This window comes from Erpetoichthys calabaricus, chromosome 12 (genome assembly GCF_900747795.2).
Source record: "Erpetoichthys calabaricus chromosome 12, fErpCal1.3, whole genome shotgun sequence".
NCBI lineage: Eukaryota > Metazoa > Chordata > Cladistia > Polypteriformes > Polypteridae > Erpetoichthys > Erpetoichthys calabaricus.
The window spans coordinates 125881636-125899111 of record NC_041405.2 but is presented as its reverse complement, the minus strand read 5'-3'; the positions used below and the strand labels follow the sequence as shown (position 1 = coordinate 125899111).

Below are 17476 nucleotides of genomic sequence, written 5' to 3'. Positions count from 1 at the left end.
GGAAAAATTGCTTTAGCCTCCGATCAGCCTGCTATGTCCTTACATTCTTGGTTAGAAGATCACACACAGATAACATCAACTCGGTTGCCTCAGTGCAAGCATCCTGGCAGAATATTAAAAGCTGCCTCTGATGCTGTCATTCAGCGCTCCTCTTTGGTTTTTTTACTTGGAGGATTCTCTTCTATGCATAACCTGCACTGAAAGGACCTACTGCCCCTTCCTGTGGTCTCATTTATAAAACTTGACATGGCTTTGAGCATGCAAGTATGCATATGACAAAAAAAAAAAAGGGAAATGCGTACACCAAAAAAAAATCTGATTTATAAAATGTAGTATACGCACATTTGTGTGCAATTTACTCTTTGTAAATCACATTCATCTTGTGAACTAGGGGGCTCTGCCCACTGCTCATTTCGCTTGCCAACCCCCGTGCGGGCCCTGCGCACTAGTCATTTCCCAGATCTGTCACTCGCGAGGAATTGTGTTTTGCTTTTGGAATATCAACTCTGTCTTTGATATCTCCATCTTTCAAAACTATTATCGCTGACAATTCGTCACATTTTGGTTTATTATATACCAGTAACGGTGTACTGCATGATAACGTGCAGTGAATACACTTGACTTATAGTTTTCATCCTCTTTCTCTGTACGTTTAGCATTCGTTTGCTCAGAGGTTGATTTGCTTGCTGCTTCCTGAGAAGCTCTTCTTTTCTTCACTCAGCAGCCCGCTCCTTCTCTTTTTCCGTCTGCATCTTTTCGCATTAAAACTAATTAAGTCAATTATTTAGTACATTTTTCTTAATTTTTCACTTAAGCTGGCACTTAAGTGTTCAACCTGCCTCAAGAATGACTTAAGATATGAAGAGGTAGGGGAAGTGAAGGCGAAGGTGGTAGGGATGAGAACGGCACCCGTACGCATGCACCGCACGGTCACCATGCTGGCTGTTGCCGAGAGTTGATTCTACAATAAAATAAAATGAAAATAAAAAGAGGAATAACCTTGGATGTCAATCATCACCCCAAAAGAAGATAGTAGACGTCACGTAGTATGTGTGTACCAATTTCAGGTCAATAGTTCAAACGGATTGTGAGCTGCAGGTGATTTAAAATCCTGGACAGACAAAGGGACAGCCATGGTAGTGTATTATATAAGAGGATGCAAGTGTGATCTTTTGGATTCATATAGAAATCCAAGAAAACTTCTTTGTCCGTGTTTTTCAGATAAATTTTGTGTAAAGTGCCATACTTTTGGATGTATGGATTTGTATACATTATTGGCTGTAGAATATCTAATACGTTCAATCGTTTAACTCTTTTGATTCTATGTTGCATTTTGAAATTATCTCTCTGAAAAAGTCTCGTCTTGTCCCAGGATTTTTTTATATAATAGACAGATGTGATTCATGAACATGCCTCAAACTCCGCCCTGTTACCACCCTGAAACAACCGTATATGGAGCATGCTAATCAACCTCATACATAAGCAATCACAATGAGGCAGAGCTTCATTGGCTTCCAACTGATTCATGGAGTGCCCACCTCCTACACTTCAGGAGTCTTCAGGTGCACTCCACAACTGAGCACACAAGAACATACATGGCTGTGACTGCCATGGATGGTGGACGGTCATCCTGTCGAGGATGGAGGGAAATTCTTTGCCCAGCTAGGAGACCGAAATGGAAGGACTACATTGATGGATGCACAACACTGCCAGAATGCCTTATGCCTCATCCCCGAGAGGATCAAAGAAAATGGATGGACTGGATGAAACTAGGTACCAGGAACAGTTAATTCCCCCTCATGTTAGGTGGCAGTGCTCCTCTTAGCTAATCATAGTTAGGACATCAATAGTGTTTTATATGGGACTTGGAGTGCAGAGTGATCCTTGGATGCTGCTAGTGATTGCTGCCGGAAGAGGACAGCCCTAGTTTCCATATGTCCTAGAAGTGCTTGGGACAGGCAATGGCGTAATACTAGAAGCATTCCTGGGATAGGCTTAAAAGGAGCCTGCTGCCATAGCACAAGGAATCAGAGTATGGAGGCAGCGGGCAAATCTCACCAGGAGAAGCAGAAGAAGCTGGATGCCTCACGTAACTGGACATTCAAGATGGTGAGTCAAGAGGCACCAGACCAAAAAAAAAAAAAAAAACAAAACAAAGAAAACTGAAGTGATTTGAAGCCATTCATAAGTAATTTGGTAAGCCTTTAGTTTAGATGCTGCAATAATGCATCCATTACTCATTCACTCGGATGTAACAAGAACTTAACATGCATTTCTTTGGGTCTTCATAACACAGGGCATCAATAAAGTGTATATTCATCTCTGCAATGTCACCTACTAACGAAACATATCTTTGCAGTGGTCTGAGGTGGTCTTGATGTTACATATTTAGTATAAGACAAGCGGATCCTTCATATTAACAAATAATTTTACCATCATGTCAATATGCTGCACTGCATGCAAATGAATCTACTGTTGTTTCATAACAGTCTTGTTAGATCAATAAAACAGACACAACTTTATTCATTCCCCAGGGGGAAATTTTCTTTTCTTTTTTTTTACAAAAGCTCTTACAAAAATATAAGTTGTACATAAATAAATACACACACACACACACACATAATATGGTCTGAACACACACCAGAATGACTTACAAGGAAGAAAATTAAAAAGAAAGAAAACTTCTGTCTTGGCAGCCCCTGTGGGGTGCTACACAGGCGTATTGCTGCTGGTATAAAGGAGCCCCCGCAGTGTTTCTTGACACACTTCTGCTGAATGATGGCTGAAAGTCCTCAGTATTAGTATGTCACAGAGAGGATGTGGAGCAATGTTCATAATGGCACTCACTTTTGTTTTCATTCTCTTCTTTGCTCCTACCGCCATGGGGTCCAGAGTGTGTCTCATAACTGGACCTATCCTGTTCATTAGTTTGTTGATTCGGTGGGCTTCTCTTGAAGTGATATTACCAGCCTGGCAGACCACAGCATAGAACATCGTACTGCCCATCACAGAGTTGTAGAAGATGTGAAGGATGTCACTTCCCACATTAAAGGAACGCAGACTACTCTTCTTCTTTCAGCTGCTCCCGTTAGGGTTTGCCACAGCGGATCATCTTTTTTCATATCTTCCTGTCCTCTGCATCTTGATCTGTTACACCCATCACCTGCATGTCCTCTCTCATCACATCCATAAATTTTCTCTTAGGCCTTCCTCTTTTCCTTTTACCTGGCAGCTCTATCCTTAGCATCCTTCTCCCAATATACCCAGCATCTCTCCTTTGCACATGTTCAAACCAACGCAACCTCGCCTCTCTGAGTTTGTCTCCCAACTGTTCAACTTGAACTGAGCCTCTAATGTACTCATTTCTAATCCTATCCATCCTCATCACACCCAGTGCAAATCTTAGCATCTTTAACTCTGCTACCTCCAGCTCTGTCTCCTGCTTTCTGGTCAGTGCCACCGTCTCCAACCCATATAACAGCTGGGGCCACTATCGTCCTGTAGATCTTCCCTTTCACTCTTGCTGATAACCGTCTGTCAAGAATCACTCCTGACACTCTTCTCCACTCATTCCACCCTGCCAGAACTCTCTTTTTCACCTCTCTTCCACAATCCCCATTACTCTGTAGAGATAGATAGATAGATAGATAGATAGATAGATAGATAGATAGATAGATAGATAGATAGATAGATAGATACTTTATTAATCCCAAGGGGAAATGCTGTACTGTTGATCCCAAGTATTTAAACTCATCTACCTTCGCCAACTCTACTCCCTGCATCCTCACCATTTCACTGACCTCCCTCTCATTTACACACATGTATTCTGTGTTGTTTCTACTGACCTTCATTTAAAGGAACTGAGATGATTAAGAAGAAAGAGCCTGCCTGCCTTGCCCTATGTATTTAATATATTTATATATAATAAATATATATTATATTATATAATAAATATTTATTATATTTAATTTAATATTGTTTATTGTATCAGTATGCTGCTGCTGGAGAATGTGAATTTCCCATTGGGATTAATAAAGTATCTATCTATCTATCTAGCTATACATGTAGCTCCTCAGTGTTATGAGACCAGTCCAACCTGTCATTATACATAAGAGTATATAGATAGATAGATAGATAGATAGATAGATAGATAGATAGATAGATACTTTATTAATCCCGATGGGAAATTCACATTCTTCAGCAGCAGCATACTGATACAATAAATAATATTAAATTAAAGAATGATAATAATACAGGTGAAAAAAACAGACAATAACTATGTATAATGTTAAATATTAACGTTTACCCCCCCCCTGGTGGAATTAAAGAGTTGCATAGTTTGGGGGAGGAACGATCTCCTCAATCTGTCTGTGGAGCAGGACAATGACAGCAGTCTGTCGCTGAAGCTGCTCTTCTGTCTGGAGATGACATTATTTAGTGGATGCAGTGGATTCTCCATAATTGATAGGAGCCTGCTGAGCGCCCATCGCTCTGCCACAGATGTTAAACTGTCCAGCTCCATGCCAACAATAGAGCCTGCCTTCCTCACCAGTTTGTCCAGGCGTGAGGCGTCTTTCCTCTTAATGCTGCCTCCCCAGCACACCACTGCGTAGAAGAGGGCGCTCGCCACAACTGTTTGATAGAACATCTGCAGCATCTTATTGCAGATGTTGAAGGAAGCCAGCCTTCTAAGGAAGTATAACCGGCTTTGTCCTTTCTTGCACAGCGCATCAGTATTGGCAGTCCAGTCTAATTTATCATCCAGCTGCACTCCCAGATATTTATAGGTCTGCACCATCTGCACATAGTCACCTCTGATGATCACAGGGTCCATGAGGAGTCTGGGCCTCCTAAAATCCACCACCAGCTCCTTGGTTTTGCTGGTGTTCAGGTGTAGGTGGTTTGAGTCGCACCATTTAACAAAGTCATTGATTAGGTCCCTATACTCCTCCTCCAGCCCATTCCTGATACAGCCCACGATAGCAGTGTCATCAGCGAACTTTTGCACAAGGCAGGACTCCGAGTTGTATTGGAAGTCCGATGTATATAGGCTGAACAGGACCGGAGAAAGTACAGTCCCTTGTGGCGCTCCTGTGTTGCTGACCACAATGTCAGACGTGCAGTTCCCAAGACGCACATACTGAGGTCTGTCTTTAAGATAGTCCACGATCCATGCCACTAGGTATGAATCTAATCCCATCTCTGTCAGCTTGTCCCTAAGGAGCAGAGGTTGGATTGTGTTGAAGGCGCTAGAGAAGTCTAGAAACATAATTCTTACAGCACCACTGCCTCTGTCCAAGTGAGAGAGGGATCGGTGTAGCATATAGATGATGGCATCTTCCGCTCCCACCTTCTCCTGATATGCAAACTGCAGAGGGTCATACGTCATACATAAAGAGTAAATGTGCTGCATGCTTAACAGTACCTAAAGTGCTGCCATTCATTCTTAACACAATAAGAAGTAATATTTAAATATATTTAGGAAATAATTCTTGGGTTTTTCATTTAGTTTGACTATGACAGACAATTTGATCAAGAAAAAGAACTGTCATCTAGAGTTCTTCACTCTGTTTAAGGAAGCCCTGTGTAAATGATGCCCATTGTGATTTTGGTATCACAGTGCTTATACTGATAATACAGTGAAAAGTGATCATATTTTAAAGAAATGTAATTTTAGTACTTTGTAACATCGGGTGCAGCTTTCCATGATCAAACTCGGAGTGCCATGTAAAGATTCACAAAGTAACCATCAAGAAAAAAAATCAACCACAAAAAATTGTGTTTTTTTTTTTTAAGACCATCAAGCCCCCTCCTTGCAGCCGCACGTCTGAAGCGCACTGACGCCGCCTCAGCAAGTGGAAGTGCGAGGCTTCGTGAAGCCGCATCTCCTTCGGAGGAAAGCCTGAGCGTGAAAGTCGGATGTTGTGTCTCCTGAAACCACCGTAGGACGCCTCATGACTTGACACCAGACGAAGACGAAGAACATCGATAAAATGAAATAAATGACAAAGGGGGGAAAGGCGAAAACCAGCATCCGTGTATGTGCGCGCGCCGCAAGCCAGCCGAAGCGTGTGCCGCTCGCTCCTACGTACGCTCCTTCCATCCCCTACCCCCACCGTCTCGCTGGCTGCCCTGCTGACGGTGCACTTATTCGCCTACCTTAGCCACGGGCTCTTCGCAAGTGGCGATCAGAACGGATGCGTTTCTTTTCGCTCTGCGCCCGACACACGGAGCGAGATACCGGCGTCGAAGAACGCCGGCTCTCATATCACGGCTGCTGAAATCGCCATTTGGATTGTATTTATTATATGTGGGGTATTTTCTTTTTTCTTCTTTTTTTTAATGTGTCTGGCGCAGAAGGAATAATTTACATCAAACGCTGGCACAGGAGTCAGCGGTCCAGTGACGGGAACACGACTAGGGTCAATCGAATGAGACACCAAGACCAGGATCGCCCGGCACTGCGGCTTATTTGGCATTCTTGTTGCTCATCAGCCTTCACAACGCCAATTTTTCACCACAACAAGGAATCCTCGCCGCTTACTCCGGGTATTAAATTTGGGAAAAGAGGGAAGGTGGAGCGCTATCCTCTGTACGTGCTGACGAAGTGGGATTTCTACGTCTGGTCAGCGTTTACCCCCGCCCCTCCCGCAGTGACGGTGATGGGTCGGAAGCGGTGTGTCGGTGCGGATTGTTCCAAGATGGCGGCCGGGTGCTGCGGGGTGAAGAAGCAGAAACTGTCGGGGTCCCCCGGCTCGGGGGGTCCTGGTGGAGCGGGAAGTGGGGGAGCCGCGACGGGACATTGCGGCTCGGACTTGGGTATCGGCTCCTCCTCCTTCTCGGCGGTGGCGGTGGGCAACGTGAATCGGGTGAACGGCCTGGGGGGTCCCGGAGGCAGCAATAGCAGCACTAGTAGCACGAACAGCAGTAACGCGCTGTCCCCGACCCCTGGAGTCTTTAACCCCGCCGGCCTCTCGCCCAACCTCAGCCCCGGACCCGGCTCTGGCAGCGGGGGCAGGAAGATGGTGGTTTCGGCGGAGATGTGCTGCTTTTGTTTCGACGTACTTTATTGTCATCTTTACGGATACCAGCCGCCTCGGACACCCAGGTTTACCAACGATCCCTAGTGAGTACAGCGAAATAATTGCTGTTGTTGAAGGGTGGCGTTACGGGCACCATGTGTGTGAGTCGGGGTGGGGGTGTCCGGGGTGGGGAAGGACTAAAGGGGCTCTCGTAATTCCTCTGTAAAGTGGAAAGTGCCATGCGCTTTACGGGGGATGAGTTAACCTCGGGACAGTCAAATGTAACCTGTAAAAAAGTTTTCATCCCTTCAGTGTTAATCTCAATTGAATAACACAGTATCACCGTTTATTTTCTTACTTTGAAAAGTAATAGAATCGATTGTTCGCCTAAACTTTGTGTCCCATTCTGTTTTGTTCTCCCCTCCCCACCATCGTGCTGGTGTGTACGGTACGCATAGGCTAGAGAGGAAGTAAACACTTGTGAGACAAAGGGAGACGAGTTGTCACTCCGTACGGAGGGCACCCTTTGTAGCTCTCCGGGTCGGCACACGCGCAAGAGGCTCCGCTCCGCGGGTGCAAGCGAGGCTACCACTCGAGCGAAGAAGTTTGCAGGAACCTTCGTTCAGTGCGCTTGTCGTTTCTCTTTAAAAGCCGCCCGCCCTCCTTTGTTCTACTGGTGCCGACGAGCGTGACAGAAGTTACTCGCGCTTTGCTTCTCTCTGTCTCTCTCTCTCTCTCTCTCTTTGTGTTTCTAGTGGGGCTGCTCAACGTTAGTGTTTCTCAATTAAACAGAAAAAGAAATCACGAAATGTGTTCCCGAGAGAATCTAAGGTTCTAACTAACTGGACTGGTCGCGGATGCTCGCGTTAGCTTATAAATAAGCTCGTCCGTTGTAAATCGAGTCTCGTATACAGAGGTGCGGTGTCAACAAAAATCCATTTGTGAGTCTGGTGACAAGGGGCTGATGAGAGAAGGGCGGTGTTCAGCTCTTTGTGTTAGGTCGGAGCGAAAGCCTAAAGAAGTACCGCATGTGAAGTCCACCCTGTATTGTGTTTTAATGGCTCTTCCGAGTCAAAACATGGCTGGTAGTGGGTCCGCACTGCTTGGGGGTTATGTCATTGAGCGCTCAGTCAGCTTCACTCCATGCTCGAGTCTCCACGACTACTTTCTCCTCACCGTTTTTTTTTTTTGGTTCGTGGCTTATTTCCTAATATAGTGTTGCCCCCAAACTCTTGGTTAGTTTGGAGTAAATTATATTATTTTGAAGTTATTTCCCAGTTTCCAGATTTGTTGTCAATCAGGAAGTGCCCAGGCCCTCATATTTTCCCTCTTACCTGGAGTGTTCAACATTATCCCTTGAATCTTTGTATGTGTATAAAATTTTTGAAATTGGGTAATCTTGAAATTACACCATAGACATGAGTTGATTTTTATTATTGATCACAGTTCTTCAATCATTAACTTTTATATCTTTTATTTCCTCTGATGTCACGTAATTTCATCTGGATTGTTACACATTTGTCATGCACGCTAAGCTTGGTGGCACTAGGGTTAGCAGTACTCATTTAGTGACCTAGAGTGCTAGAGTTGAGTTCCAGCTAGTTAGCATGTGTGTGTATATCCAGTTTGCATGTCTTTGTTGTCAGTTGGTCTGTGAGGGCGCGTGTAAATGTTGCACTCCATCAAGGGCTGGTCCCCTACATTGGATCCAGAAGATGGATGTGACTTGTCCTCTGTTGAGAACTAATGATAATCATGTGGTGGTGTGACACTGCTTTAAGTATGCTGTAAGATACATTTCCAACAAACCATTGTGATTCATTGTGAGCCTTTTTTTTTTTTTTTTTTTTTTGAAGGTCTGTTTCACTTAAGTATGTTATGTAGTTTGATTGGGTAAAACAACTTTTCAGAAGTCTCCTCATAACCTTCATAAAATGTCATGCAAGATATGTGTGTTTTATTATTTAATGTAAAGGGTATTCCATACTGTTTCTCTGTCCACTTTTTTCTTTCAGTCTTCATATTTTTCCATCAAAGTAATGTTTTTTTTATTTTCAAATCATTTACAGTGGAATGCAATACATGTATACCAAAACTCTGAAATTGATTTTGTGGCAACAAATGTGGACAACTCTAAATACCAATATATTTAATGTTATTAGGGCTTTGTGCTTAATATCAACCGGTAAGGCTGTGGCCTCTGTGACCATAAATTGGATTATGCAGAATTAGGAATATAGTTTTTATATAATATAAACCATCTGTTACATTAAATTGCTAGTTTGCTTTTGATTAAAATAGCCACATCTCCAGTCGCTTGTAGCTATTATTTGAGAATTGTTTTTGTAAGACTTTGGGTGTCTGGGCTTAGCCTCAGAGAGATGGTGAGGAGTGCAGACATTGTGTAGGAGCTCAAATGAGACCCTCTGCACTTTCACATCAAAAGCAAAGGGTTAAGGTGGTTTGGGCATGTGTTTAGGACCCTTCCTGAACACCTCCCTGGAGAGGTGTTTTGGTCATGTTCAACTGGGAGGACCCAAGAATTGCTGGAGAGGTTATATCTTTCCAAGGTGTTCCCAGACCATTGGAATTTCACTGGAGTAGTTGTAGGAAGTGGTGGGGGAAAAAATGAAAGCCTGGGCATCTTTGTTTAGACTGCCTCCCCTATGACCTGGACTCAGATAAGTGTCAGATAATGAATGGAAGTCTTTTGTTTGAGAAGCACAAAATTAGAAAAATGGCGAATCAAGTGTGACATATAAAATTAATTATGACTTAAGTGGTAACTTGTGATAACAATATACAGTAGGTAGCTAAATATAATTTGAGAAAAATAATTGTTTAAAGTGCATCATTGATGTATATACGATATATGTGTTTTTCAACCACTGGGTTATGACACATTTTTGAGTCATGGCCTGCTGCTGGAGGGTGGCGGGTCCCTTTTTTCTTATAGTGACTTGTGACAGATTACCAAAACAGCATTGCCGTGTGATACATCTTTGCTCCAAGCTCTGATATGCTCATTTTGCAAAGGCCAACACCCCATACCCACCAAGGTGGTCACGTACATGGTTTGTGACATCAAAAATTTTGAGAAACATGTTGATTCTTATTATTATTATTATTATTATTATTATTATATATTTTTAGAATAAAACAAGCAGTGATGAATTATTTGAAAACAGAGTGGGAAAGGAAAAAATAAGTAACTACAAATGCTTGACTTGTTATGCTCATGGTTGGGCAGCTGAATAATGATAATATGAAAAAAATATTTTTTTTTTACTTTTAATAAGAAATTTGAAATTGTTTTAAACACAGATATAAATGTGTTATGATTTATCTTGTTAAAATTTTACTGTTCTTTATTTCCTTATTTTTTTTGTTGTGTTTTTTTTAAATACAGCAAGTAGATGGAAAGTAAACTGAGGAAGCTACACCACTTTCCTGCTATTATTTACACCTGTATCTTCTATTGATTGTTACAGTTTGAATGCAAGAAAGGGAGACAACACTTTTATCTAAAATTATGAAAACAAAATGAACAGACACTCAGATTACTTTTGAGGTATTTCAAAAAAACTTTCTACACTCCATTTGAAGAAGGAACTTGTACAACATTTGTGTAGTTATGAAATTCTTTGAATAGTGATAACGGTTAAAAGCACATTTTAACATTTTTTAGTTTTTTTAATACCATTGGCAGTAATGCACTCCTGCTCACATTGTGGCTTGATTCCATTTTTTTCCTCTGCTCCTGTCTCACACACATCTGATCTTTTTAGAATGGGGTGAACAGCATAAAAAAAATTAAACAAATAAAACTGGAATCGGAACTATTCAGATCATATTTAGAACACTTTATTCTGTGGTATTAAGTCAATTGTAGACATACACAACTTGAATGTAACTGGTTTGAAGGGTTGAGTCAGAATTGCCCCAAAATTTATATTCCTCGATTAATTTACTTTACTGTTTATGCAGGTTTGTCATAATTCTGCATTGAACTGTGCGCGCCATTTGAAAGAAAGTGAGGGGGCAGATTTAATTAGTGTTTGGGGCTACTGTTGGCTGCCAGTACAGCCCAGTGCGTACTAGTTGTCTGATAGAGACAGTGCATATTGTGAGTGTATTTTTCTGAAAGAGTCTAGTGAATAGACATTAACTTAAGTAACTGAACATCTTTAACATTCTGAGATTGTCAAACCACTGCTTTGCGTCAAACCCCCCCCATATCTTGCTCCAAGTAGTCCTGGCTCCTCTTGCCTATTCTCAGGTATCAGCATACAGATGCTGTATGTCAGGGATAAATGTGCTCAAAGCAACAGACACAGTCCTTCAGTTTCTGTTTTTCTTCTTTGCCTCATAAGTTGGTGATTTTGCAGATATCCTACATTGAAAACTATGATAAGTAGTGTAGGAGCCAACGTGGTGATGATATTCTTGGTGCTTTATTTGGTTACATCTGAGGAATTTGTCTTTATGAATTTTGCATATGTGGGACACCGACAGTGTAGATTTTTTTTTTTTTTTTTACACTCGGATTTGCTAGCAAATTTAATATAATTGATATTGTAATTCTGATAATTTTAAGATGAGTAACACTACCTTATTGCCAATGGAGTGATTATACTGCATTCTATATATATAGAGAACAGTACAACCTCCATTTTTAGCAAGGAACAACTTAAAAATTGTTAATGTACAATTGTTAAATGCTGGATTAGTTGAAAAATTAAAACGGTAGTTTAACACAGATACAGCACTATTGTTAAATATTTGTCACTGTTTTTGTATTAAATAAGTAAATTATGGATATTAAAATAATTTAAATAAAATTGAAATACAACTCTACATTCCTTTTTGTTTTCAAAACAAATGTTAATTTTTGAAAACCTGTCATCAGCACCTCTCACCAGTCGAAAACATTACATATGGGAATGCTAAATTGGGGTCCTTCTGTCTAAAGAAAATCAAACAAAAGTAGCATGTGTATGTAAAATCAAAGCAGATGATAAAATCTTAAATGACAGTAATTTAAAATCACGAAGTTAATGTAAATGCAACCCGATAGTTGTGCATGTTTTATATATTCGTTGTAATATACTGTTGGAGTATATTTTTTGTGTATGTTTTACATATACAATGTAATATTGTTGGAGTTAATGCTTATACGTACCTGTACAACACAAGAAGTATTAAGATGCTAACACACTTACATACTTGTTAACACACTATTACAAGCTGCTGCCCTTGTTACATAGCATGATAGAAAACAAATACAGCTCCATCCAATCCAAAAAGAACATTCTGTTTTATACTTTTGAAGTTCGCTAATGCTTACAAAGTGTCAGCACATCATCAGTTGAATATCTTTTAACAATATAAGATTTGGAAATACCGCAACACCAAAACCACCATGGTATACACAGTGTTTACTTTCAGCATGTATATCATACAGTACACACAAATTGCTAGATGTAGCTTATGGCAAAAGCTCTTGAGTCAGGTTCAGTTATTGGTAGCAACGATGCTTCTACTTTTGTCCTGTTACTTGTAATCATGCAATCTTACTTGTTCTCCTGCAAGCTCATAACAGCCAGTGCAGCTCTTGGTCCTTGAGCAGTTACGTCTCCAGTCTTGAGGAAAATGTGCTGTTTGCATGCATCCACTTTTCAGCATAAATCCTTTGTCAGTGTAATGTACCATTATGCTCGGGCACGTTTCCATAGTTTTACTCGACCACAAATCAGTTGTGATTGCATAAAGCCCCAGTTTTTTCAGATCCATTTTAATTTTTGTTTGACATTTGCAATAAAGACAGCACAGCTACCAAAGAATAATTGTTGAAGGGGGTAATAAGTAATTTTTTTAAAACGTTAATTGTGCAGTTTTAATCAAAATGTGGTGTTTTGAAAATATGACTACCATTATGTGTTTTTTTGCCTTTGATAGCCTCCTAGGCTTGGACGTGCATTACAGTGTAAACGGGTAATAGTTATCTGTGTTGCAGACCTAATGTCAGTGGGACTTGCTGCTGCTCCCTTTGCTTTCATTCACATACTGGACTATGGGATTGGATTTTAGATGGTTGGCTACATGTTTTTTTTTTTTTTTTTACATTTTTTTGATCAGCCATATCATTTTTGAAAATAAAATAATGCTACATTACAGATCATTCTTTTCACTTTGTTAGTAAAACATTTAAAAAGTGTCAGATGATTTAAGTTCAACACTACATATCCTGAAAAAAGCATATGCAAAAACTAGAAACAATCTGCTTATGGGGTTAGCAAAATTTAATTGAAAATTTACTTTTAATTTACTTCTATGAAATTTTCATAAAATAAGTTGAATAATCTTGAATGTAAATTTCTTTAAGTCAATAAATCCTACAAATAGGGAGGATTACATTTAATTTTCTGCACTGTAATACTCATCAATATTTTTGGAGGTTGCTGCAAACACGAGAAATTCACACTTTTTAAGAGATGTTAGTCAAAGGTGAGAGTACCTCTGATTTGTCAATGTGCTCATGCTTAAGAAATGTATCGGTGATGAATTTACAATACCCATGTGTCTGGATAGACCAAAAATGATTTGTGAATTCCTACAATTTGATTTCTGATAGAGTGAGAGTATGAAATGGACTATAATAATTTCCACTTTCGCGATTAGTATGTTGTGGCAGCTGAAATTATAAATGCAGTTAATATACACATAATTTTGCAGCTTTACTTTGAACAGCCATAAAATCAGATATGATGTAAAAATTCTGGTTGAGTAACTTTTAGCTGTAGTGTGAACATAGTTTATGACTGCAACGTGTTTAAAGAATAAAGATAACCAATTAAACATGGAATTTGACTAAAATTGAAAAAGATAAGATGGAAAACATGGAGCCACCAAGGGTCCCCTATGCAGATAATGTCCTCTGCTGTGGGCTGGTGCTTGGCAGTAGATCTCTTAATTGTAACTAGGTGACTTTCAAGTTTAAATCTGTTGATCATTTTAAATTTTTTTCTCACAATATTAAATGCAAGCCCTGTCATAAAGTTTTTTTGAAAGCAAATACAGTTGAACCTCGGTTTGCGAGCATAATTCGTTCCGGAAACGTGCTCGTAGTCCAAAGCACTCGTATATCAAAGTGAATTTCCCCATAAGAAATAATGGAAACTCAGATGATTTGTTCCACAACCCAAAACTATTCATATAAAAATGATTAATACAAAATATAAAGTAAAAATACATAAAACAAATTAACCTGCACTTTACCTTTGAAAAGAATCATGGCTGGTGTGAGTGAGTTTCTAAACTCTTGTGGGATTGCACCCAACGGGACGACACGCGGAAGAGCATCCCAAAGCAATCGCAGTCTCCCAGCGCTGTAGCAGTTCGCCGTAAAAGTGAATCCAAAAAGATCGCGGACATGCTATAAGCGCCTGCCGTCGATGGGTGATACAAGGAACATTATAAATGCACAGGGCCCTGCCTGACTGCTGTGTCTGTTTCAAGCTGAATAAAGCTGGTGTTGCTGAAGTACTGAGACTCAACTTTGTGTTTTAGTGTGCAAGACGGGGACTCGCACGTTACAGCACACACACACACACACGCGTGAGCACACACACGCACGCGCAGACACAGTGACAATGCTAATGCTGCAGTAAACTATACGCTCGTACGGATGTTTACTATGAGTGAAGCACGCCGACTCAGACGGAGAATAGGAGACGATTGCCCACAATCCCGCAGCGAGAGAGAGAAGAACCATCAGCTCAGTTGTGATCACATGATGCTCAGCAGACAAAGAGTATGCATACTGCTCGTACTGCAAGACCTCGCTCGTTTATCAAGTCAAAATTTATTAAAAATTTTTGCTCGTCTTGCAAAACACTCGTAAACCAAGTTACTCGCAAACCGAGGTTCCACTGTAAGGTTAAAATATATGTTAGTGGTATTAAGTTTATTAAAGTGTACAGTAGAACACTGGGCAGAATGAATTGTTTCATGTATTTTGAACAGATCAATTATAATATGCTGTCACTTAAGAGTTGAATTTGTATCTGCCCATGTTTCAGCTCATATTTATTTCCTACATTTTTTTAATCCTCTCCTTTGACTGTTTCATAGTGACGTTGCAGCCCTGAATCCTAAAACACATTTAAAGATGGATTGATGGGTCATAGCGGGCTGGAAGTAACCCACGATTAGAGGTATAGCTATACACAAATCACACAATCCAATGAGTACCTTGGTTTTGGGTTTATGGTTGTAATATGTTTTTAAAGTCTTTTTTTGACAATTTTTATAATTAACAATTAAACTATAGTGCTTCTCAGACTGGACATTTGAGAGGTAGCAATTTGAGTCATTACATCTGATTAAAACCAAAGTGTAGGAAATGTAAAGAAGAGGTATACAAAAAATTAGAGGTTGGTATCATTAGTAGGCAGCACGAGCAAAATACATGGGGCAACAGCATATCTGTGTGTGCACAAATGCAGCATAAAAGAAGAATTTTATTTGGTGGCTAGAACTGTTGGTCACACCTGAATGGATGTTTAATAATGCCAGCATGCAGATTTTCAGAAGGGTATGGTTAACTTTATTTTAAATATGTGACTATGTATTTTTTTAGTTCTGAAATTTCTATAGGAAGCACAATTTGAATCTGAATGCACGGAAAAGGACAACTCTCAGGTTTGGTTTTTGCTCATTTCCTATCATTGTAGTTAAAGTGAAACCAATAAAAATCAGTATCTTGTGCATTTTGCACATTTATACTAGGACAGGCTCTGTAGTTTTGTTTATTAAGACTATTCCAGGATCACCAGTGAACAATCGAGATGCATTACCGTGTATTTAAATGTACATATATTTACATGTGTCTTTACCCAAGGCGACTTGTGACATTTATGATGCAATTGGTTACATTTCTTTTGGTTTTCCAATTGGAGCACAGGCAGGTCATGTGACTTGCACAAGGTCACACAGTGTCAGTAGCGGGGTTTGAAGTCCAAAGCCTTAACCACTACACCATACTTCCTGCATATGTATCCCGCAATTATTTTGGGGTTGGGAAGTAGCTGAAACAATTAGGAAAACCCTGCACTCATAATTATTCTCACTGGGTTAATTTATACAGTTTACAAGACTTGTAGACTTGCCCAGGGTTTAGTATTTTTACTGTGGGAGGAGACATGAGTCTGCAGAAAGAACAAACTTGAGGGTCAAGGGAGATCTTTTATTTTGTATCTGTACCTACCATAACTTCTGTGTACACACTGACTTGCTACCACCCCATATATTTTGCACATGTTCTGTATAAATTTTACCATACAGGTCAAATTCCGTTACAAGTGTCCGCTGCAGCATGCGTTGCGTTGTGTGAAGTATAAATCCGGCCTTACATTTTGGGGCATGAGTATATTGGTTTAAGAAAAATAATAAAGTAGTTGGCTACATCTCCCCTCAATAAAAAGGTCATAGAATCAGTATTACTATTGTAGATTAATATTGTAGAGAATAACTTGGGGTAAAATGATTTGAAAACTCTATAGATATATTCAGTTCAATGTGTGAATTGTTTTAAAGGTGCTTTATCTAGCAGTGTAAATACTTAAACTGGTATTGTGTAAGACACTTTTAATTTTAAAATGCTCTTTTGTGCAAATCATTGTGTGTCCCGTTAGGCTGCCCGATAATTAACTGGTAGTTCAGGTCTTTGAGTATTTAAACAAACAGGGACTTCCTTGCAGCCTTTTGTTGTCAGCTGCATTTTTAAACACAGATCATGTAATAGTATCATTTTCTTTTTAAATATTGTGATACTGAGATGTAACACGTGTCATTAAAGTACATCTGAGGGTGAAATGTCATCACATTGTAGGTCTGGCTTATTCATACATGACTAATGTGGCCTAACATTAGCTTTTTTTTTTTGTTATGTGATATTCCACTTGGCTAACATAAAAGAACCCACACATACACCTGGAGAATTAGTAATCTTTTCTTGGAAATTGATTGGGCTACAGATTGAACCTACATTAGTGAAGCATAAGGCAAGAGTGCTAATCTCTGCGTCATCATTCTGATCCTATTTATTTGTAGAAATCAATTTACAAGATCTTTATTGAAACCATAGAGGTTGGCTCAGATTGTTGTACTATTGCCAAGATAGAAATTTAACTCAAAAATAACCCTGAATTCCAACAAATACATAATAACACATAACTTTGAATTTTTGAAAAATTGACTAATAACCTCTATTTGATATTCTAAAAGTTGTACATTGTGCTTTTTGTAGTTTGTTGCCTTTCATCTTTGCTTCCATGCTGTTAGTGACTCCTGAAAGGTGCTGACAGTTTGCTTGCAATATTCAGCTAATGATATTTGGAAACTCTTCATCTGTGTCATTTTGGCTTCCCATTATTCTCGTTACCACTTTATTC

The 17476-nt window shown here is 39.8% G+C and overlaps 1 protein-coding gene across 2 annotated transcripts in view; it reads left to right on the top strand.

Moving 5' to 3' along the window:
* Positions 1–5853: 5853 nt before the first annotated feature.
* The window catches only part of ammecr1 (AMMECR nuclear protein 1), a 165628-nt gene continuing 154005 nt past the window's right edge, over positions 5854–17476 (top strand). For both annotated transcript variants that reach the window (XM_028816100.2, XM_028816099.2), the window contains exon 1: positions 5854–7126. In XM_028816100.2, the coding sequence (XP_028671933.1) occupies positions 6309–7126 (818 nt within the window). In that variant the 5' untranslated portion in view covers positions 5854–6308. The remainder of the gene's footprint in view (positions 7127–17476) is intronic.